Genomic DNA, 24,173 nt, shown 5'->3' on the forward strand with positions numbered 1-24,173 from the left:
GTTACGCTCTCAATGAGCAAATATGAAACTATTTTACTCTCTTTACAAGTTCAGAAGTAGACTGTGTAGTCAATAAATGATGGAGTTGCATGCAGAAAGTACCTGTCTCCAAAGCGAGACAGTTCGACGTGTCGAGGAACAGTGCCCTCTGAGCACATAACCAGGAGCCTAAATGTTGCAGAACAATACAGCAAAGTGGCTATGGCCAAGTTACACATTTGGGCAGAACAAGGATTTTCCATTTTTTTGCCAGTGTTTGCAGGCCATGGTGTGATAGTCATGGTGGTAGTCGTGGTATATTTTTCATGTGTTTTCAGGCCTCAGAGAAGCAGGATCCAGCATCATTGACTTTTGGCAACTATACCACTGACGTTTTGAGATAGGATTAAATGTGTGTGTGTGTGTGAGAGAGAGAGAGAGAGAGAGACAGACAGACAGACAGACAGACAGAGACAGAAAGAGGGGGGGGAGGGAGAGGGGGGAGAGTGTTCAGGTACCATGTATGGCCCTGGGACTTCTCCTGTTCTAAATAAGTTCTGCTTATGTCTGAACCTTGTCCATTCATTTTAAAAATAAACATGGTAGAATACTTTTGCAAGCGCTACTTTGGATTTCATAAAAGCAACATCTTCTTACCACAGAGCATCCAGCCTTGAGTATGGTTAGGACAAAAGAGATCTTCTGGACTTAGATAAACTTACAACAAAGTGAGTTTAAAAACCAAAAATAGATCTTGTGACTCTTAGAGTGGGGTTATTAGGAGCAAAAATGCTACTTTCTTGCTATCTAGACTTTCTGGCTATTTGTTCTTCTGACCTCCCATAGCCCTGATCCAGAGCGTCTCAGAGTGAAGACAATCTCATGATTTGGGGCTGGGTTAGAGAGCAGGAGCCAGGCATAGCATAGCAAAGAGATGAGATGGGAAAGTGAATCTAACTTAAAGCTTGAAAGATGATGCATGATTAAAACTGCTCTGGAGTTTTTCTAGTGTTGGCATCAGAGATGATATTCAGCAAGTTCTGACTAGTTCTGGTGAACCAGTAGCAGAAATTTTGAGTAGCTCAGAGAACCAGCAAATACCTCCTCTGACTGGGGATTTTACAGTATCCTTCCCCTGCCATGCCCACCAAGCCACGACCAAAGAACCGGTAGTAAAAAAAATTGATACCCACCACTGGTTGGCATCCTTGTATCACTAATGAAAATTTGGATGGGAGGAGGGGGGAAGAACACACACATATTTTCCATTTCCATAAAACCGATATAAATTTTTGTGTGGAACTTAGGAAGAGGAGTTGGTGTTTTCTTTTCTTTCTTGCAAAGTATGGCTTCAGTTGTCGGGGTCAGAAAATCAGAAATAGGAACAAAATGTCTTAATATTGAAAAATCTTTTCAACAGCTAAAATCAGATTCCTTCAACCTGGTCTCCTCTCACTTCAGCGGAGCCCTGACTAATCTCTCTCCCTTCCATAATTAGGCCTAGTACTTGCATGCTCCTTTCCCCCCTGTTCAATCATACCCACGCATCCTCTTGGTCTGGCGCTTTTCCATTTTTGGGAAAAACTCCATATCTCCATTGAGGATCCAACCTGCTTGATTTCTCCCCCAACCTCCTACAAGCTGGTTCTGCTCAGATGCCTGCGTTTTTAATCCCCCCACCCCCACCCCCAGTTCCCTGACCAGATAACCGTGTTGGTCGGAGGATGGTTGAAATCCAACTGGAAAGTATCGGCCTGTGGGAAGCCTGACTTAAGAAAAGCTGCCGATAGGTCCTGTTCAATGTCTCCTTGATCCACCTTTTTCTCAAGTGAACCAGACCTACTTCACTTACAGAGCTGAATGCAGTTATGGGTTTATTTAGAAATCCATGATCCAACCAAATATCCTGCTTAAACCTTATCTTTTTTATTTTTTCTTCCTTGCAATGATAAATGCACCCACTCATAGAGAGATGATATTTTTCATTGGCAGGTTATATCCATTGTTGAAGTAATAATTTGAAACGAATGACTGTATGAATCAATATGCATCCTTGCTAAAATCAGCCTAGTGGGGTGTTAGGTAGAAAGTCATTGGTCTACAGCAGGGCTGTCAAACTCCCAGCATATGGGTCGGATGCATCACGTACTGGCCATGCCCCCTGGTTTAGCGAAGGAGGGGAAAGTCCCGATATATCACATGACGCCACCGTGACAATGTGAGTTTGACACCCCTGGTCTACAGTATTCACTTAAATAGTGTTGTGGTTTCCCTCCCCACCTCTCAGCCTTCATCTCAGGAAATAAACTTATTTTGATCATAGGCATCCATGCACAATATGGTACCATGGCAAATGTGAGCTTACATCTTCAAAATATGAGTATGTGAAGAGAAGAGAAAGCTACTCTACCGATCAAGTAAATCCTATTGTAAGAGCTGCCTAATAGATGTTGATAGTTTGCAAGATAATAATATCATATATTTCACATATACACTTACTGCATTTGAGTGTGGAACTTTCCAATCTTGCAATGGGTCAAAGACACTTTAAAGAAAGGAAGCTTGAAAAGGAAGAAGATGGATGCTTGGGTGAGGCTTTCATTTTGGGCAGAGGTTGAGTAGAATACCTCTCCTTAGGGCCAGCCTACTGTTAGGTAGAATGAGACAGGTGCTCCAAGCAACAAATTCTGGAAGACTGCAAAAGAGTGTTGGGTTTCAGAGCTGTAAATCACAGAGTCTTGTGTTCCTCAGCCAGCCCGTGGTTTTCGGATGCAAGGAGATACGTCCTCCTATTTCTGGGCTGAAGGAGAATTCCTCCTGCGGTCCACTTGGCTTGTACACATGGAATGGGAGGGATGCTCCTTATTCTTGTCTTAGGCAGTAAAACCTTTTGACAGGACAGCTGTGCAGTTTCATTTCCACTTGCTTGTCTTTTCTGGCCACCTACCCCCCTCTCCAACCCTGCAGGTGTTCAGAACCAAACATCTTCCAAGAAACCCAGGAACCGCAGCATCTTCCAATCCCTTTTTTGCTGCCTTTGCCATGACAACTCAGAGCCTATCCCTGTCAACAACAATGCCCCACTGCTGGTGGAAGAAAACGGTTCGGTGACCAAGGTATGTTGAACTGTCTCTTTGATTCCTGGCATATATATTTTTGGGGGCCATCAAGGGTCTTACAGGATGGAACCAGTCTCTTTGGTGCTCCTGAGAACAAGAGATCCATTTGTCGGAAGGAGTTCATACCCCAACCCATGACTTTCCAGATATGTGGGATTGAAACATCGTCCTCCTAGCAAGCAAAAGAAATGATTGTGCACCATTGGGACTGATGACTATTGTAGTCCAAACCATCCAATAGATGCTATGTTGGGAAAGGATATGTTAGGTTTCAGAAAAAGACTGTTGTCCACACCCTTCTTTCAGTTCATTATATTTCTACCCATTGAGAATTCTCAGGCCAAGTTTAGCTCCAGGTAAAATTCCCAAGCTCCTTGGTCAAGTGATAACATCTTCAAAACAGTAAGACTCCAGGCTCTAGGTTGGAGAAGGTGTAAAAACTTTAATGGATGTCATCAGGTGACATTAAGCTCTGGGAACCAGAAAACAGCTTGAGAAATTAGAATACCCATTGCAGACCATTTACAGACCATTAATCACCCGCCGCAATGCTTTAATTTCTTTCTTAAACTTGGATAAGGAGAATTAGTTACATTCCACATAGATGGCACATCTGCCATGCAACCCAGAGATCTTTGAAATGCATTTGGCTGCAGCTCTCATCACATGATCCCTTATTGCTTAACTGCCAATAGATAATGTCAGGTGACCAGCTTGAGGGGATGGGCAAGAAGAGTCATGGCTGTCTTGCCTAGCATTTCTCTGATGTCTAAGCTGCAAGATAGCAATCTAGTTAGAGATTGGGTTGCATCTGTATTTGAAAGACCACACAGTAATAGAACAGGTACCCAAGTGGTATTTGCACTGGACTACACAAAAATCAAACATTAGCAACTTAGGCTATCCACTCACTAATATTTAAGAAAAAGATTAGGACCTTATTAAGAGCCTTTTATATTTCTGGCATCACTCAAGATTTGTAGCTTGTTGCCCATAGGGGCTGGGCCAGAGGTGGTATTCAGTAGGTTCTGACCAGTTCTGGAGAACCAATAGTGGAAATTTTGAGTAGATTGAAGAACCTGCAAATACCACCTCTGACTGGATATTTTACAGTATCCTTTCCTTGCCACGCCCACCAACCCATGCCCACAGAACCGGTAGTAAAAAAAAATGTGAATCCCACCGCTGGGCTGGGCTGCCAGGACAGTAACACACCCTTTAACCGATAGATTTTTTTTTTTAAAAAAACAATGATTAAAGAAGCTAAGCTTGATGCTAATGTATGAATTTTCTAGTTAATTTTGGGGGGTCACCAGAGCCTTTAATTATTCAGAGCTCCTGAGGTACCAACTCCCTTTAAATGCAACCCAAAGCTGATTCGTTTTTTTAGATCACCTGACCCTTGATATACTAGTGCCCTCTTTTGCCCAGTTGTATAACTGCTAATGCTTAGGCTTGGCTTCCAAACTTCTTCCCCCTGTTTTCCATTGTAAAGCACCCCACTGCAGCTACTTTATCTTCCCAGCCTATATTTTATAGCTATGGAATCATAAAATAGGGAATGGGTGATAGATGGAGGGAGGGAGGGAGGCAGGGAGGGGGAGAGAGAGGGAGGGGGAGGGAGAGGGAGGGAGAGGGAGGGAGAGGGAGAGAGATTCATTTATTCTAATCCTCAGTTTTCCTATCTTGGGTGCTGGCTATCCTTTTGTCTAATATTGTTCTATAGAGGACTGAGGGCAGAGTTTTTGATGCCTGCCAAATATTCCTTGATACTAATATGGGGAAGCAAACTAAAAGAAGACAGCATCCACTTTTCACAAAACACACGGAGGACCTCTGATTGTAGAGCATTCATGCTCTTTACAGGTTAATTCCCATTGTCCCTCATGCCAGGTGTCAGAGGTTGAAATTCCTTGCTTCCATGTCTTTTTAAAATCCAGGTGTTTAATCATATGCATACATGTCTCTCTGTCTTTCTCACCCTGCAGAGCACAGTCAAATACCTGTTGCCAGAAATCAAACCCCAAGATGCCAATAAAATCTGTGTGGTGATTGACTTGGATGAGACATTAGTACATAGTTCCTTTAAGGTCAGTTCTTACATACTTACCTCTTTTCTTTCTTTCTTTCTTTCTTTCTTTCTTTCTTTCTTTCTTTCTTTCTTTCTTTCTTTCTTTCTTTCTTCCTACCTACCTCCTCCTCCTCCTCCTCCTCCTCCTCCTCCTCCTCCTCCTCCTCCTCCTCCTCCTCCTTCTTCTTCTTCTTCTTCTACTACTACTACTACTATTACTACTACTACTACTACTACTACTACTGTTACTACTACTTCTTCTCCTTCTCCTCCTCCTCTGCTGGTTTTTATTCCAGGCAGTTCTATTAAGTGAGATTTTTAACAGCTATATTTTTAAACTTTCTACATCAGAGCAGCTTTCCCCAAACTTAGTCCTTCCAAACTATTGGAGTGGATGAAGGAAGGATATACATGGTTATTTGTTGGCAGAGCAAAAATAGAAGCTGATCTTGTTTCAGAAACCCAGGAAGTGTTTCCAACATAACTTTTTCAAAACCAGGGAGATGGGTAGTCGGAAGAAGTCTTTCAGAAGGTGTGATTTACCTTGTGCTTCCTTCCTCCCCTGTAGCCGGTGAACAATGCAGATTTCATCATCCCAGTGGAGATTGACGGGGTCATGCACCAGGTATGGAATCTATGCTGGAAAATGGGAGAAGAGAGATTGTGGCCAGTCTGGATGGTCCTAGCATGGCAGACAAATTTCACATTAAATCTAAATTGGTAATGGTTGCTATGGGATACCCCTTGAGAGCAGCATGAGGAGAAAGGTCCACTGATAGTACAGCATCTATTTCTGTGAGAAGATCTTCTACTCAACCCTAGCATGTCTAGATCAGTTAAGAAGAACATATCTGATCATTAGACCATGTGAACCCCAGTGGCCTGATTCAACATACGGAAATCTCCTCTATACTCCTAAACACCGGTCAGGCTGAGCTGTGATGGAGCTGAGGTTGAAACCCCAAACCTCCATATATATCATGATTGCTATTCCCAATTACAAAGGCTGCGGCTAGGTTCAAGTAATCCAGGATAGGCTGTAGGTACTGCAATCAGCCTGTTCTCGATTACTTGGCCTTGGAGGCAGCCAGCAGCATCAATCACAGTGGACATGACAGTTATACGTGCTCACTTTCAAAGAGGAATCAACAGCCCAGCATGCTTTGAACAGTTCTCAGATGAGATTGCCCAGTGGCATCATTCTGTACCTTGGAGTTTGAACCCTTTCAGATGGATGTTGTGTGCTATATGTTGAAATGTGGGGGAGCTTCTTGCTTTGATTCATTGTGCAAAGGGGTGCAAGCTATCTTTTCCCAGCCTTTCTTGGAATTGTGGACAATCTTCAAGGTGGAAGACACCTCCATCTCTATCTCTGTGCTTGGTAAAAATTCAATAAGTAAAATCAGAGCAGGTGCCAGAGAAGAACCACATCTAGAAGTACCTTGGCTTCATAGGTCAGTTAGGGGCTTTTGAGGTTGGGGACCATACATCTTCAGTATTCTTCAGGGTGTCAGCCCTTTGAGGTAAACCAGTCTTGAACACCAAAATCACAAATAATAAGATGAACTCTTATTATAGGGTCACAGTAACAGCATCATACAACTCTGAATGTGCCTCTCCCATCACTGCCTTTATCCTAAAGAGAACTAGGGAGGGTGCAATCTGAAACGCTTTCTCAAATTCCACCCTTGAGTTAAAGATTTCTCTTATTCGACTATTGCCTTGGCTACAGTTCTTCCTCCTGTTCTTCAAGGTTACTCTCACAGCCATTACACAGAGTGAAGTGTGGCAGGTGAAGTTCTGGACTACTGCTACAAGAGGAAGATCATCCACACGTCCCCTCTTTTAACCCAGCATTGCCATTCTGGTGCTGTTTTAACTTCTGTATGAAACCTTGGGTAGATATCATCGGTCAGTTTGCAGTGAGGTATCTTCAGCATCCTCATGACCCTCGGCAGCACATTGTCCTCTCTGCTGCAACAGAGCTGCAGGAAAGCCCTAGCCCAGTGTGTGTGTGTGTTGGGGGGAGTGTTGAGGATCTGGATAGTAGGCAGAAGCTGAAAGTAAATTCTAAATTCCAGCAAGCTGGGGCTTCTAAAACAGTTTTGTGATTAGCTTTGATTAGGATTGCCCTCCCTCACTTGAAAAGGTCTGGAGCTTGGTGGTCTTGCTAGACTCATGGCTTCTGCTGGACTGGGTATCATCCCTTCAAGGAAGGCCAGGTCGGGAAGACCCAGCAAGAACCCATGGAACTCTATTTTATTGTTATACGGGCATAAGAACAGAATCTTAAAACCCTTCCCTCTTCCTTCTCTTTTACTAAGTCAAGGTGAGTTTATTATGGGCCTCTTTCTCTGACTTTTCTCAGGCTGAGGTGTCATTTACTAGCTTTTTAATCTGCTAAGGGATCTTGCATTCTTTATTATCTCTGCCCTTCTCTCCCCAGAGGCCCTGTTTATCCAGGAGCAATCAGTCCCAGTGATAATTCTGAATATGATCCTGTGTAGAACGCCATAGAAAATGTCTCTTGCTTGGGTTTCTCCAGGACTCATGTCTCCTGCTGGAGCAGTGGGTGGAGGTCATGACCAGGGGACTTTTACCCAGCTAAGCTGGTACATTTGCAACCTTTACCTGGCGGTTGTGACTCATGCCCTTGGCAAGATATTTTCAGAGCACAGCAACAGGTTTTATTTGGGGCCGCTTTTGAAGATGGCTTGCAAACTGGAGTTGGTACTGATCCTAGTGGCCAGCCTGCTAACAGGGAGACATGCTACTGTGGTGTTCCACCAATTCTTTGATAGCTTTTGAGCCCAATTCAAAGATCTGCTTATAATCTGTATAAAGTCCTACAGTATAAAGGAGCAGTTCCAGTTTGCTGTAGGGGCTGCCTCCTCCAAATGGCATCTACCCATTCAGTGTGGTCTTTTAGGGGAGGAGACACTTAGGATCCCCACCCCTTGTGAGGTAAGGGGACATGAACTGAAAGCAAACCATCTTCAGGATGACCCCAATTGACAGGAACACCTTGGTTGCTAGACATGCACCTACTCTCTCTGTTGTTGGTTTTCCATTAGGCAGGGAAATTCATTTCATTTGTAGGGGGAGATATTCAACTTTTAGTGATTCAGACCTCTTGTTTAGTTGACATTTTATTCTGATCAGGTTTTATTGCTTGGGCCAGTTTTGTGGCTGTTCCTATATGCAGTGCTTTATTGAATGTTTTGATATTTTATTCTATTGCTGTTATCAACCACCCAGAGTCTCGGAAGAAAGGCAGAATATACATATGCGTGATACATAAATAAATAAATAAATAGCCTATTTTCTGGGCAAACAGTTTTGCCATCTAGTCTTCAGGTGGGCTTATTCTGATGCTGAGCACTGCCTTCTTTTAGAAAGGAACAGGGTCCATTGGTTTGTTGGCCAAGTAAGCAGATGTAGAGCCCCATCTTCAACCTGTTCCATGATCCCCTTCCATGATTTCTCTTACTCTCACCAGGTGTATGTACTGAAGCGACCCCATGTGGATGAGTTTCTGAGGCGGATGGGTGAGCTCTTTGAGTGTGTACTCTTCACTGCTAGCCTGGCAAAGGTATGATTCTCTTCTTTTGCCTATCATCCTTCTTTCTTATGAAGTATTCAGAGTAATGGCCTTCAATTTGGAGAAAGTTAGCCAACAGAAAGAGAGAGTTTAAGAAGATGCTCATGACAACCTTTTTGGCCAGTTAACTTCCTGATCCATTCTAAACTCAGAATTAATCCAGAAATTCTGGTCCCCAGAAATCCATCTTCCCTCTTGCAAGCTGCAGTAGAAAGCTACTCCCACTGATCTGAAATAAGATTCTGTGCTTTGGGTTTCTTCACCCCAGGATTTCTGTAACATTTTGTTCGATGAAAAATTCTAAAATATTTCAAAGTTGAGACATTCTTTTGTACCATTTTCCTTGATCCTAAAAAAGCAAATGTACTACAAGTAGACCCTGACTTAGAATCACAATTGGACTGGAATGTCTGTTGCTAAGCAAGGCATTTGTTAAGGAAGTCGCATCAGATTTTATGACCTTTTTGCCACAGTTGCTAAGTCAATCAAAGCAGTGGTTCAGTGAAATGTGGTCATTGAGTAAATCCAGATTCCCCCATTGACTTTGCTTGCTGGAAGTCAGCTGAGAATGATGATCATATAACCTTGGGATGCTACACCAGTTGTAAATAGATGGTGTCCCAAAGGGGCTTTTTCAAGAGGCAAGTGGACCTTCTGATTTTTCTCTGAAGACGTTTCACTTCTCATCCAAGAAGCTTTTTTAGCTCTGGCTGGATAGTGAGGAATGGAAGGATTTATACTCCTTGCAGAAAGCTGGTCATTTGCATTATTTTAGCAAGTCATCAAGGTCACCTGGAAATATCTATCTCTTCGGGGTCACCTGAGTGGTGCACTTGAGTGTGGAGCCTTCTTGGAACTGTTGAAAGGACTGTATTATAGACTGGAGATAGACAGTGTTGTATCCCTCCCCTTCTGTTGAGAGGGGGCTGTTCAACTTTGACATAGTTGGCCTTTTTGACCCCTCTTTCAAACCAGCAGTCCCCTCTATCCAAAATGTGGACTTTGCTGTCTTCAAAAGAGAGGACTTTGTCTTTTAAATGCAACCATGACCTGTATAACTAAGAATCTCCATAGACGTAAACACACAGTGGTAGCCAAGCACCCAAAATTTGATTCAGGTGACAGTGGGGAAGCTGCGATGGCCGTAAATGCAAGGACCAGTTGTAAGTCAGTTTTTCCAGTACCGTTGTAATTTTGAAAGGTCACTAAATGAATGATTGCAAGCTGAGGACTACCTGTACTGTAGATGTTGGGTTTTTCCTCTGTCTTTTGCAACTAAAAGGCAATCTGGACGAAGTCCTCAGGAGAAGTCAACTTTAATTAACAATTAGTTGGAAAAGCCAGGCCTCTTCTGGAGAAAGAGTTTATTAATCTTGATTTCCAATTTAGCCCTGCGGAATACAAAACTTTCAGGCTTTTGGCAGGAAATAAACCAATAGGAATAAATAGTGTATCCTAATGCTACACACATACACACACACACACACACACACACACACTCTTCCCATTAGAATGACTGGAGAATCTAGTCAAACTGGTTTCCCTTAACTCCTGTTGGTCCTCCAATTTTAGTATGCTGATCCGGTGGCTGATCTATTGGACAAGTGGGGAGCCTTTCGTGCTCGGCTCTTTCGTGAGTCCTGTGTCTTCCACCGGGGCAATTATGTCAAGGACCTCAGCCGCCTGGGACGCGATCTGACACGGATCATCATTGTAGACAATTCACCGGCCTCTTACGTCTTCCACCCTGATAATGCTGTAAGTAGAGGGGGGAGCTAGCAACTTTCTAAATTGAGGGGGCAGGGAGGCAACCATATCAATTTGGAAGCCATGCCCTCTGCAGTGTCTCTTGAACAGACCTGAAAATATATGCCTGAAGAAGAGGACATGGGGATAACTTTCTACTTGGTACTTGGGCCCAAAAGGGTCTTTTTCTTAATACCACGCATTGTGCAGATGTGTTTTTTCTTTTTCAATTGAAAGCTAAATAGTAGAGCGACACCATATGCAATCCATAGCACCACATAAAGAAGTGTGCTTACATAAAATAGCTGCTCCTGGTAGCTTTTACTTGAATTACCAGTAGCCACCAATGCAGTAACCCCTTACTTTTTTTCACCCCCGGCAGGTGCCTGTGGCTTCATGGTTTGACAACATGGCTGACACGGAGCTGCTTGACTTGCTGCCTTTCTTTGAAAGACTCAGTAAAGTAGATGATGTATATACCGTGCTAAAGCAGCACCGGACTACTAGCTAGTGACCAATGGAGGGGGCAGGGCTTTGGGGCAGGGGAAGTCGGAGGGGTAGGTGTGCCCATTTTGGCTACTTCCTTCTGCCGAGCAGGATGGCCTGCTCCCTCGGCCTCGACAAGCAACGCAGTGCCCAGGAAACCCTGCAGGAGGCAGCAGAGAGCAATTATTCCCATGAGGCACTAGAAGAAACTTCAGCATCTGAATGTGATCTTGAACCCCAGGAAGGAAACCTCCTTGCTGCTATGGTTCACAGTTTCTCCCCTTGAATTATGGGTTGCAGAAACCAGGACCTCAGCCCCTTTCCTCTCCACATACACACAAAATATCAAATGTGACCAAAGCTATGATCTAGCTATGGCCCTTTCCCTCCTAATCAGAACAGTTCTCCACTCGTTTGCCACCATCTTGGGGGCAGATACACTAATCTGTTTCCCAGGTATTCACTGCACTTCATTGTTGTATCTGTGCATATATCTCCATTGTCCCAATTTCAGGAAAAGTGATTTCTAAAATCACTGATCGGCTAGGAAGAGCCCAGATTGAAAACATTCAAGAAAACGTGGAGAAGAAAAGCTAAAAAGAACAAGCAGAACTAAAGTGGTGTGGATGGAGCAGGGATACAGAAAACTGATAGAAAGATGTGAGGAGGGGCGTGACTTTTTTAATGGACTCAGCTCCACCCTTAAAGGAGAAAATGTTTCTGCTTCACCAAAAGGCTTAAAATTTAAGCTGAGTCTTTCACAAAGGGGCTGTGGACCGTGGATAATAACTATTACACATAAGCTATCTCTTGGGACTAATAGTGAGGTCAGTTTTGTCTTTAGCTCCTCTTGGAAATACCTTCCCCCTCCCCTTGTGGGAAAAGTCCTAAATTTCCAAACACAGTGAGGGGAGAAGAGAGAGATTGGAAGAATTCCCAGTTTTAATCATTTTCCCCCTCCTGTAAATTAGATAACAGAAGGGCTGGAGACGTTTCGTAAGGAGGAGAGGGATGGAAATCAAGTTTGCTTCTTCCTGCTGAGACTTTGGGCGAATCAGCTATGTCACCTTTACTAGCAAGAAAATAAGAGGAGTTGAGTCCCTATTTTTAAAAAAAAATTCTCTGGAAATAGAACTCTCAGGCCACTTATGTGATTATATTGGGATAAGGTGGTTCATGATACAAACATTTGCTTAGGAGGAAAGACTTGAGGTGGCATTGGAAGGCCGAGAAGGGTCTCCTTGAGATGTGAAATATGGCTGGCAAGAAAGAAAATTCTATGGGAAAGAAAGGATAGTCAAGTTCTGTAATTAAGAGAATCCAATATTAAAGAACAGAAGCTGGGAAGCCATGGTTCCATATGTTGCTGAAGAACATTCCTGGTTTCCTCAGCTGTTACGATCTTGATGAGGGAGGCACAAGGGATCCTAAAGCAATAGCTGGAGAGCCACAGATCCCTCCCACAGCTTAGAGAAATGATTAATGATCCCGTCCTACAGTATTTACATTGAATGCTTTGGAATCTTCCTCTTTGCATCTTCTCCATATCGTGTGTCAGCCCTTCCTCCTTCCTCCTCCAGCCTTTAAGTCCCTTTTTGACACTGTCCTTTCAGTGATACAACATCAGTCAGAATTAGACTAAACAGAGGGATGGGATGTGGGAGGTGTATTCATTCCTTGACCACTGTGTGTGTGTGTGTGTGTTTTGTCTTGTGCTACAGTCGGTGCCTTCAAATCCCACTGCCTCCCTAGAAATCTGTAATCTTTCTGGATTTGCGGAGTATGTGGGGCAAATTGTGCCTTTTAGAATCAACAGACTTGCTGGGATAGCATGAGGAGGAGAAAGCAGAGGTCATGTGCCAAAAGGAGGTGTCTCCATTTCTGCTGCTTTGTCCACAGTGCTGGGGGGGCGGGGGGTGTTTCCATAAGGTGATGCTTCAGCGAAACTAAGCTGACCCATCCCTGTGGTTCACAATGTTTTTTCCTAATTTTTTTCCAGTATCTTTGAAGCCTGTTTAATAGAAAATTTTGATACCAAACAAGAATTTTCTTGGAATTCTGCCTAGTTACTATTTCTGGTTATGGATTTGCCTTGGTTTCCTCTCCAGTGCCATCTTAAATTTGCCTTAAAATATTTTCGGGATGTAAGAATTCCTTGTGCCTTTGCCTATTTCTCTTTTTTATTATTATTAAGATGCCGTAGACCCCAATAATCTTAACTCAGGCATAGGGTACTGCAGATCTTGGTTGCTCATTAGTAGCTCATTTGAACTTCACTGCTGTCTTCTTCAACATGAAACAACAATTAAATTTACTTAATTGTTTAATTTAGTATTAAACATACTTACAATGGACCAGAAATGGTTGATGTAGCTGATCACTGCTGGTCTACACCTGGCCAGACAGTTCTGATTAACCTACTGCTCCCTCTGAATAAGAGTGACAGGATGTTTAGAAACCACAGCTGTCAGATCAGGTATGTTTGAAGATGATAATTAAATTCAGGTCATCTTTCAACAATGCAAACTGCAGATTCCTTGAACAGTAGATAAACATATTCCTTTTTATTTTATTTTTATTCCCCCCCCCAAAAAAAAAGAACCATTATAAAAACAGCATTGTTCTAACAATCTGAAGAGAGTGGAAGAAAGGAAATATAATGGATGGTCAAAGAAGAGAAGCTTTGTTTTTCCTTAAGACTACTGTCATCATCTTTTTTCCTTCCTTCTTCTTCTTCTTATAGGTATGGCATCGATTGCTAGTACTGTATGGAAAGACCATGTAGGTCTAAAGCAGGGGTGTCCAACCTTGGCAACTTTAAGACTTGTGGACTTCAACTCCCAGAATTCCTCAGCCAGCAAAGCTGGGAGTTGAAGTCCACAAGTCTTAAAGTTGCCAAGGTTGGACACCCCTGGTCTAAAGTCTTTCCTTAGCAGTCCTTGAGAAATTGAACCTGGCAATTTTCTCAGTGGCTTGCCAGATTTGCACTTCCTGGATAAACATGCATTGAAACACTGAAAATATGCATTGAATAACTTTCTCCAGATTTTATAGTTCTTCAAATGTTGTGTCACGGTTTTCAGCGGCGAAACTGTTTCGGAACACATTTTAAAATGTACAGTATTTCTAAAAGATTTTTTTTTTTAATTGATGTGAGGCAAAAGTAAAATGTAGTGCAAAATGATCTCTAATCATTCCATATTATCTTTTAAGCCAATCTATATTAATGTCAGGTTGAATTAACAAGGAACACTCTTGTGATGTTTTAAGGCTGGTTTTTGTTATTTCTCCAACCACAGAAATGCCTGTGGGGGCAAAAAAAAAATGGTTACAATTTATGCACACACTGTTGGGCAGAAAACTGTTTTAAGAGTGAACTTTTTATTGTGTAAACTTAGACTGCATATTTCTTTGCTGCTTCAATGGATCATCTTGATTTAAGGATGGAATCAACCTCCTTTGGCCTGTACATAGTTTTTTCCCATCGGAGTAGCTAAATTTGGCCTGAACTGTATCTTTTTTTTTCCTTTTCTCACCCTACCTCAGTTGCCTCCTTAATGCTGTGTTTGATGGAATAAATTGAGAACATGAGAAATTGCTTCATTCTGGCAGGACCAAGAAATATTTCCTCCTTCCCCACCCACAAAGAGGCCAAAGGCCAACTTGGACCCATTAGCTCCCACAAACCAAAAGATCCCCTTTAAAGATTAATCCAAATTCTGTGTAGGGAGTTGCCCAGTACACCCCATTGTGGGGTGGGAATGGCTTTTCTTTTCTTTTTTTACAGAATGTAGAAAGAATTTTAACTGGGCATGCTTTTAGATTATATAAATATGTATACCATGTATATATGTGTGTATATATAATAGGAAAAATAGGAAAATGTGGAATGGGAAAAAGTATGATGATTTTTTTATTGCTGTATTATAATGCTGTTCATGGGAGATGGTGATTATTTTTGTGTGCTTTGTTGTCATTTCTGATATAAAAGGAAATGCATTGGGAATGTTTTCTGCCCATGAGTTGATACTTCTATTGAGGGAGCCTCTGCCATTTTTACCAAGTGCCTGAAACCTTCCCAGTCCTTCTTTGAGGCAAAGGAATGAAATAATCCACACAGTATTGGTCAGGGCCAGTGTTACTAGCCACATTGGCTAAGAGTTAACATGAGACTAAGTCAATGGTCTCATTCCACAGAAAAACTCATTTTTTTCATCTGCATCAAATATACAGAGCCCAAAATTGTTCCGTGGAAGAGAAATAACTTCTTTCTCTTCTTTCTACTTTCCTTTTTCACATATTTGTGCTTTTATTCACTTTTCCCTTCTCCACCGCTTTCTGTTCCCACTGGAGACTGGTACTCATACCAACCCACCCCATCATAATCTTTTAAGGTAACAGCAAACAAGCCCCTTTTTAAACAGCTGCTTGAGCGACGCCTCTCTCACTTTCTCCATAGAATTGCTTCCCACATCCTGTTTCATGTCTTGAATTAGGAAGGCTAACGGTTCAGTGCCAGCAAGCCAGTTTGGATTCTAACAAGAGTATTTGAAAACTCAGCACTTCACTGGGATTGTTTCTCAGTGCCAGTTTGAGGGCTCCAAAGAGCCACACAAATCTCCATCTAGATATTTCAGGGAACCGAGATAGGTTGGCTACTACACCAGGCTCCTGGAGTTTCTCAAGTGGCTGAATAAGATGCCACATCCACATCTCACATTATTCATGTTACTAGTTCTCCTCCCCGTGAATGGAGAAATTATTCCCCATTCAGGTTTTTCAGGCTGTCTCTCTCTCTCTCTCTCTCTCTCTCTGAAGACCACAAGCTGAATCTTTAATCATGAAGGAGAGTGTGTGATAAATTGCCAATTGAAAGTGCCTTCTTGTGGGAGTCAAAACTGTAAAATAATATCTGAAGAAAAAAAAAATACAAAACTGTAAAAAACAGTCTCTGTCTTTTTGTGTAACAGAAAGTGAAAGCTGCGTGGGTAGAGGGGTTTTTTAAAAAGGAAAGCAATTGCTTGTATTTACCCAGCCTTGTTTCTGTAAGGGAGTGTCTCCGATTTTGTGTCACCTCATTTACTCTAGGTCAGTAGTTCTCCTTGTCAGATAGACTCTCTGGGAAAAGAGACTTATAATGGCATGATATGCAGCTTATTTTTTTTATCGGCCTTAAAACAGACATGTTAAATTTTAAAAGGCTTGACTATGTTATTTTATTAAACCTCTCCAAGGTTTTAGAAGAGAGTTTTCTACCTGAGAACTCCAGCTCTGTTGTATAAATCGCACCATTGTCATGTTTCCTGCTACCCATGGGAGAAAAAAAAAAGTTTTTAAGGTAGCTTTTGCAGGTAAAAAGTGTCCTGCCCAGTACAAATGGTTTTTTTGAAAGGTTTGAATACTTGTCTTCATTGGATCATTGGTCTGTTTTTTGAAGCAAATTAGAGAAAGAGGGAATGATAGACCTACTGGTAGTCCTTGACTTACAAGAGTTCATTTAGTGACAGTTCAAAGTTACAAAAAACAGCACTGAAAACATTAACTTGTAATTGTTTTTTACAGTTGCAACCTTTGAAGCATCCCCGTGACCATGTGATTAAAATTCAGGTGCTTAGCAGCTGATTCATATTTATGACCATTGCTGTGTTCCAAGGTTGCTTGTCAGAAAGCCCTTTTGCCACCTGGTGTGTGACAAGCAAATCCAATGAGGAAGCCAGATTCACATAACAACAATACTAACTTATCAAGTCACTTAACAACCGTGGCAAGGAAGGTTGTAAAAATGGGGCAAAACTCAATTAACAAATACCTCACTTAACAACAGACATTTTGGACTCAATTGTGGTCATAACTTGAGGACTACCTGTAGATGATGATTTTAGTGCTTAGAAAGAGGTTCTTTTTTCAATGTAGCAGGCAAAGCCAAGCCAGTAGACATTTTCCACGATTTTATTCCTGTGTTCTTTATTTAAAACCCCTTGAGGAAAACATCGAACACTGTTAGTTTGAATAACTTAGATTGTGTGTCCTAATTGGAGAGCTGGAAATATTACAGAGAAGAGAAGGCATCATCACCGTTATGAGCAAATAGTCAAAGTAAGGGTGAGGAATGGGTGTGTAACCCTCTACATGTTGGAAGACAAATTCCGTTATTTGGAGAGTCACAGACACCCAGATCTGGATTTAAGGAAATGGACAAATTTATGGGGAGAGGTCAGTTAGTGGTTTTGGCCATGAAGACTGTATTCTTCTTTAAGAGGCAGTATGATCCTTGAGAAGAAATGCTAAGATAAATTAGAATGTCCTTGCAGGTGTCTGTGTTTGTGTGCTTTTTAAGCTGGTTGGGTGGACACTGTTGGAAACAAAAGATTTTATTAGAACTGCAGTAAACAATCAAATGGTGTTTATGTACTTGGGACGCCACAGTTCCATTAAGTTCTGGCCAGTATTACTGATGGTAAAGAATGATGTTAGTAACAGTCCTACATCTGGAGAGCATCAGAGTGGAGAAGCGTAGAATAAAATCTCAGCTTTCCCTAGTTCCGGGCTGCGAGTCCATTTATTTTATTAAAAAGGAGGAACGAAGGAGCCATCTAAAAGCCTTCTGTATCTTGGACTTCTGAATAACCTTCAAAGGAGGAGATTTCAGTATTGTAAAGGAAAGCAAGTCTCGTGAACAGAATTGAACTGCACAAGAGTCCAAAAAGATAATATCATTATTATTGTAAATAGTTTTGCTATTAGTTGGAATGATGTTGCGGGAAAGGGGCATCCGGCCATTTTGCACACAATACATCTCCCCTCCCTCAACTACAGTTTCATACCGGTCTTTCATCACCTTTGAGGCTCCTCCTTTAGATACCTTTGTCCTTTCTGACTCTGTTGCCATCACACCATATATCTTGCATGTAATGTTCCTTGTATAGGCTTGCAAAAGCAAACAAACAAAGCTAGAGGTTAATTGCTCTCCCTCACAAGCTAACCTCTTTCCAAACCCTTTGCAAGGTAAGTTTTAAATGATCTGAACTACAGAAGATGGCACAACCTTACTTTTACAATGTCAGTGTGGTTCAGTGGTCGCTAGGGAAAATTGTTCACTTTCTGGAGAGAAATTGGGCGGTTCCAGATCAATAATCTACTATTGTGAAATCAGGAGACTCTGAGTTCTAGTCTTGCCCTGGGCACAAAGCCAGCTGAGTGACCTCGGGTCAGTCACTTTCTGTCAGTCCTAGAAAGAAGCCACTTCTGAAACCTTACCAAGAAAATTGCAAAAGACTTGTCCAGGAGCCAAAAGTCACTCAAAGACATCGAAAAGACATCCAGTTGCTGCTTTCAGATATGCATGCATGGCCGTTACTTGAATTAAATCGAGTCATTTTGTCACCGGATTCTGGGTCATTCCTAAACACATGTACTATAGAGTTCTAAAGGTTTTATCCATCCATCCCTCTTTTTTTTTTCTTATAACACACTGTTGGGGCAGGGGGAGAGAAGTTGGTTTTGCTTTAAAGCACAACTACACTTCTCCAAATTAAATCACCCCTCTAAAAATGGGGATTTGCCTTTCCCCTCCCAGTTGTATTTCTCAATGTATTCTGAAGCTTCATCTATTAATTGTTTACTCATCCATTCCTCTGCAGGGATCTAACTAGGCACCAGTGGTGTAGTAACATGATTTTAGAATCCAGATATAAATGATTTCCAAGCAGTTGCAGTTTGACTACTGTGGGTATCATTGGAACCAAGCATTGTAGAGAGTCATTATATAATTTTAAAACAATTAAATGAACATCTATAAATTTGTCCATGTTCAGCTGCTTCCTTTCTGATTTTAACCATTAAAAAAAAACAAGGAAAGAATAATGTGAGGAACAGCAGTAATATGTATGTTACCTCAAGAATTGATACAGGTTTGTTTGCTGCTACTGCTGGAGTGGAAAATTGTCCCTGGCTCCAAGCAGGCATGTTTGGGGAGGGAGATCTTAACTGCAGGGACCCTGTACTGTGATCCAAAATCCAGTCACCGTGTGGAACCCGTCTGAGTCTAGTACCGAAGCCAAATGTGTGTCTTTCTATTATGCGTTTGACCTCAGCCATTCATTTGACTCAGAGGCAGCCCAAAACTCTGTATTCATTGCCTTGTTTGCTTCTCAGCCTCTGATCTGTCTCTGTCCCTCTTTTTAACTATTATTGTCTCACAAACAAACACACACACAAACAGAAAGACACAGACAATCCATTAATGGGCTAGCTGTTCTTCCCTAGCTGTGGCTTGACCATCTTTTGGTAAGTACTAGCTGGAATTCAGCTCATTAGAGACCAAAGTGAAAGGGTGTGCGTGTGTGTGTGTGTGTGTGTTTGTGCAAAAGCTGGTTGTCTAATGGAGCAGGCATAATCCAACATTTGGCCACTGGCTTTCCCCCTCCCTTTTTCAGGGTTGCGCTGCGCTCTGTTTCTCTCTCTCTCTCTCTCTCTCTCTCACTGAGAGGCGAGCATAGCAACCAAACCAGCAACAAACTCCAGAAAAGAATTAATATTGGGGGGGCAATTTAAAACAGACATCCACAACACCAGGTAAGCTGCAAGGCTATTTGTTGCCTTTACCTCATACAAATGGTGGGTTGGCTTTCCCAGGCTATGGGCCTCCTCTGTATCCCTAACCACAGCCTGAGAGGCAGGTGTGGGATGTTTAACTCTGGTTCAGTTGTCAGCTTCGAGGCACAAGAATAGGCCAGGCGTTTTCTTTCCATGTTTCAACAGACCTAAGATTCATTGTGAAAGTAGATTCAGTGTAAATGGGGGGTGGGGGGTGGATTTAGGATAAGAGGCTTTGCGGAGATGGCTGTGGGCAAGTGCTGAATATATTTCAGAAATAGGATAGTAGGAAAAAGAGTCAAGAATTATTAACAGAAAAAACTGCTAATTCAAGGGCTAAAGATATTTATAGGAGAAGGGCCATATTAGTTGATCTAGGACAGCTCAAAATCAGAAGCAATCTGGATCGTAGCTCTTTTTCAGATTAACAACTTTTACTAAAAGGCATAATTTTCGGTGGGATATAGCTTACTTCCATCTCCTTCTGATTAAGAGTTAGAAGAATAACCTCAACTTTAGCAACTCAGTCTGCACTAAAAGTTTCTTTCAAGTTGCTCTCATGACTTCATGGAAAAATATATTACTTTCTTCACAACAGAGCAAGATAATTTTTTTGCCACATCTTTCTTGCAAGATCTTATTCAGTTTCCAAATCTATCCTATAGCCTTAGTTGTCTCTCTTCCAAGTACTAGCCTGTTCCAACTCTCCTTCGCTTCCAATCTAGAAAAGCTCAGTTAAGGTGCTGGCAACAGTTATGACTTTTCTTGATCTAGAAAATCCATTAAAGTAATAATAATAATGAGCAATATAATACCACAGATTTGACAATTGTTGATTAAAAAAAGACAAAAAAGGCTGGATAGTGGGTGTTGTAGGACCCAAAGACAGCAGAATAGAAGAGAAAACTGGAGAAAATCACAAAATATAAAGACCTGCAAATAAAAGAATAACTATGGAAAGAAAAAAAAAGGAAAAAGAAAGAAAGAAAGAAAGAAAGAAAGAAAGAAAGAAAGAAAGAAAGAAAGAAAGAAAGAAAGAAAGAAAGAAAGAAAGGAGGGAAGGGGAGAGTGAGAGAGGAAGGAAGAAAGGAAAGAAAAGAGAGAGAAAATGAGAGAGAGAAGAAAAAGAGAAAGAGAAAAAGGGAGGGAGGGAGAGAGAGATGAAGGAAGAAAGGAAAGAAAAGAGAGAAAATGAGAGAGAAAGAAAAAAGAAAGAAAAAGAAAAAGAAAAAGGAGGGAGGGAGGGAGAGAGGAAGGAAGAAAGGAAAGAAAAGAGAGAGAAAATGAGAGAGAAAGAAAGAAAGAAAGAAAGAAAGAAAGAAAGAAAGAAAGAAAGAAAGAAAGAAAGAAAGAAAGAAAGACCAATAATAATAAGCACATTGGATGCGATTCCAAAACATCTGAAGCTCTTTGAACAGCATCAGCATTGACAGAATCACCAACTGTCAATCACAAAAGGCAGCTTTACTTGGAGCAGCTTACATCCTGCAGCTTTAACATTAAATAATAATATCTGGCAATCCCAGGTTCTTAGGAAGGATTTGATAGGTGGGTAAAAACGCCAAATCTAGTCCCTTTTTTCAATGCTGTTGGAACTTCAAATGGTCACCAAATGAACTGTTATTAGTGGAGGACTACCTGTATGCGCTTTAATTATTGAAGGAACACAGAGTGCACCAAACCTGCAATCTTGAATCAGGAGGACAGGTGTCATGGAAAACAGGCAGCCCTTCAATGACCAGGCCCTATTGCCATATAAAGCTTTACAGCTAACAACCAGCACCTTGAATTACACCCAGAAGCAAATTGATAACCAGTGCAGTTTGTGAAGCAGAGGCATGCCCATTATTCTTGGCACCATCATTTTGTGGACTAGTTGAAGCTTCTGGATGATCTTCAAAGACAGAGAGCATTGCAATAATCAAGCTGCAGGGTGGATACCCACAACAATCTGTTCTTTGTGTTCTGTCCTTACTAAAAGTACGTGGGCAGTAGGTTTTCTGCCAAATTTGATTAAACTAGAACTTCTATCCTCTCTACATCAGCACCCAAACTGATGGGAGTTGGAGTCCTGCCACATCTGGAGCACCACCACTTTCTCCACTGGTTTCTAATGTTACCTGCTCATACCCATACACCATAGTTATAGTGTTCTTTCAGATAGAGAGGATGAATGTAACTGTTTGAATGTATGCTTTGTCTAGCAGGACATCAAGTATGTAACAGGTTCTTTGTGAATGACAGAAGCAGAAAGCTGAACATTAAACTAAAAGCGTCCTTTTGTGAGGAGCTGAGGAAAGGTGATTGTACTGAATTCTAGTGCCTGCTAGAGAAAAATAGCAACGTAATCAGCATAAACCCAACTATCTTTTTATTCTCTTGTTTCTAATTGCTAAGATAAATGATCATTTTAGAGAATCTTATGAAGTGTTACAACCTAGGCTTCCTTAGAAAGTATAAAACACAATCTTAGTCCTGGCAAAACCTCTTTTATTTCCACAGCTGTGAATTACATTTATTCACAGCCTACAAGGCTTCACAGTCTTTCAGGGGAATGTTTATAAACATCCACCTTATCGCACTTGGAATGCTGCCAGAGAACTAACTGCCAAATGCAGGGCAAGGCCAAACTTGACACAGAGTCAAATAGAACTTTTCAAAACTTGAATCGACCAGATGAATTAATTGCTTCCTGCAAAAGCTCACGTCCCGCTTGCTCCTCTTTTATGTCCTATGGGAGGGGCCAATCATCTCTGAGATGTGGCCTTACTCCTGAGTCGACCTTGCTTTCTCAATTGTTTTTGTCTTCTGGTAGCCCTGCGCATGCGCAGGCTGGGAACCAGTTCCAGACACTCTCCCGTCTCACTGCTGAGTCTGAAGGCAGCTGATGACTGCCAGCCTGCCCTGGCCCCATCCCTGCCTCTGTTGCAGAACCTTCATCTGAACCCTCCTCAGCCTCCAAGACTGGCCCAGGTTCCTCCCCAACCTCCTCGCTACTGTCCGACTCTGCTGCCAGCTCCCTCAGCTGCCGGCAGGCCACAACATGAAGAATCTTAGAAGAGAAATTGGGCCAGGCAGATCATGTTAGTACCTATTATTTTTCTCAGGCCCCAACGTCCTCCATCTCATACTGGGCAACTCTGAAGTTCTTTTTAGAAAGTATGCCTAGCTGGTCCACTGGATGTCATCCTTCCAGTCATGTGTGAGTTTTCATCTGGGCTTCACCAACAAAAACAAGCATATCACAGCCCTGGAAGGTGTTTTCTTTTGTTCAGAGGGTGGATGGCTTTACACGTACAAGCCAAAATGTAGTTTGCTTGGTTTGGGCAGAGCTGATTATACAAATCCAGCTAAGAATAGCCTAGATCCGTGATGGTGAACCTACGGCCTGCGTGCTGGAAGTGGCACCCAGAGCCCTCTCCGCCGACATGCGAGCCGTCGCCCCAGAGCAGGTCCACTGCACAAGCACACCTGCTGCCCACCCATCAGCTGATAGTCGGGTAGTTGCAACGCAGGTGTGGGGGACAGGGGGCACGCAGATGCGTGCACATGGGCAGGAATGTGTGGAATGCAGGGGGCGTTGCACATGCATGCGCAAAGGTGCACGGCACACATAGGGATCGTGCACACATGCACAGGGGGCGTGCCCCCCCACGTGCATTGCCTTATGATAATATGGTTAAGCAAATCGTGGCTTTGCATGTTGTGTGAATGGCTGAATCTTCTCACTCATGGGAACATTTGAAACAGAAATAGATCAATAGGCAAAACAGTCTCCTCTGTGAAAGGTTAACGGCTGATGTTTTAATCCAGAGTTCCCCAATCTTTCCGGCTCGGCACAGTGGCACTGACGGCAGCAGTGAGGGGGAAGGAGAGGGGATGGTTTCACATGTGCATGTGCCGCTTTCACAAATGCAACTGCATACACGCATGTTCGTCCACAACAGGCTGTGGCCTGGCAGAGGGCCACGGACCAGGGTTGGAGGCTTCTGTTTTAAACAACTAACATAGACTTGAGATCATGTATCTTCCAGAGATCTCAAATCATAATTCTCCTCTCCTTTGCCATTAACCATGTCATAAGGTGAATGAGAATTGAAACGCAAATTATTTGGACGGTATCATATTACTCAGCCTAGCCGTGGGCAAAAGTAAGCCTGCATGCAGTATATGAGAAGGAGAGAGATTAATTTACTCCAGTGTATAGTCAGTCACCTGTTTCCAAAATTCCAAAACAAATATATAATTAATATGCCATCTACTTTTCAACAGGGGATGAGAACTAGAAACTGCAGAAATGAAGAGACGTCTTAGTAGAAAGCAAAGTCTTCTGTTGTTGGTTTTTGTGGCTAAAGAGCTGCGCGGACCAGTTCAGACCAGTAATGCAGAGAGCAACAGAAACAGCATTTTTCTGTAAGCTTCAAGGTGTTGCTGAAAGTAACACCATGTCACATCCCTGCTTCACTGTTACATGGGGACCTATTAAAATGAACGGGGGTCTCGCCAAATTGCCATTTTATATTTATCCGTTTATTAATTTTAAAGAGCATTGAAACTGGCCATTTAAGAGGAATGG

At 42.2% G+C, this 24,173-nt stretch overlaps 2 protein-coding genes across 3 annotated transcripts in view; both read left to right on the forward strand.

Moving 5' to 3' along the window:
* The window catches only part of CTDSP1 (CTD small phosphatase 1), a 28,562-nt gene extending 12,613 nt beyond the window's left edge, over nucleotides 1–15,949 (forward strand). Inside the window, exons 2-7 of the mRNA XM_026708120.2 lie at nucleotides 2,947–3,095; nucleotides 5,087–5,188; nucleotides 5,738–5,794; nucleotides 8,669–8,761; nucleotides 10,343–10,528; nucleotides 10,899–15,949. Coding sequence (XP_026563905.1) covers nucleotides 2,947–3,095; nucleotides 5,087–5,188; nucleotides 5,738–5,794; nucleotides 8,669–8,761; nucleotides 10,343–10,528; nucleotides 10,899–11,027 — 716 coding nt within the window. The 3' untranslated portion in view covers nucleotides 11,028–15,949. The remainder of the gene's footprint in view (nucleotides 1–2,946; nucleotides 3,096–5,086; nucleotides 5,189–5,737; nucleotides 5,795–8,668; nucleotides 8,762–10,342; nucleotides 10,529–10,898) is intronic.
* Nucleotides 15,950–19,457: 3,508 nt separating this feature from the next.
* The window catches only part of VIL1 (villin 1), a 45,291-nt gene continuing 40,575 nt past the window's right edge, over nucleotides 19,458–24,173 (forward strand). For both annotated transcript variants that reach the window (XM_026708102.2, XM_087920550.1), the window contains exon 1: nucleotides 19,458–19,576. The gene's annotated coding sequence lies outside the window, so the exon portion shown is untranslated. The remainder of the gene's footprint in view (nucleotides 19,577–24,173) is intronic.

This window comes from Pseudonaja textilis, chromosome 1, assembly GCF_049901715.1.
Source record: "Pseudonaja textilis isolate UNSWEBS1 chromosome 1, rPseTex1.2, whole genome shotgun sequence".
In the NCBI taxonomy this organism is placed as follows: Eukaryota; Metazoa; Chordata; class Lepidosauria; order Squamata; family Elapidae; genus Pseudonaja; species Pseudonaja textilis.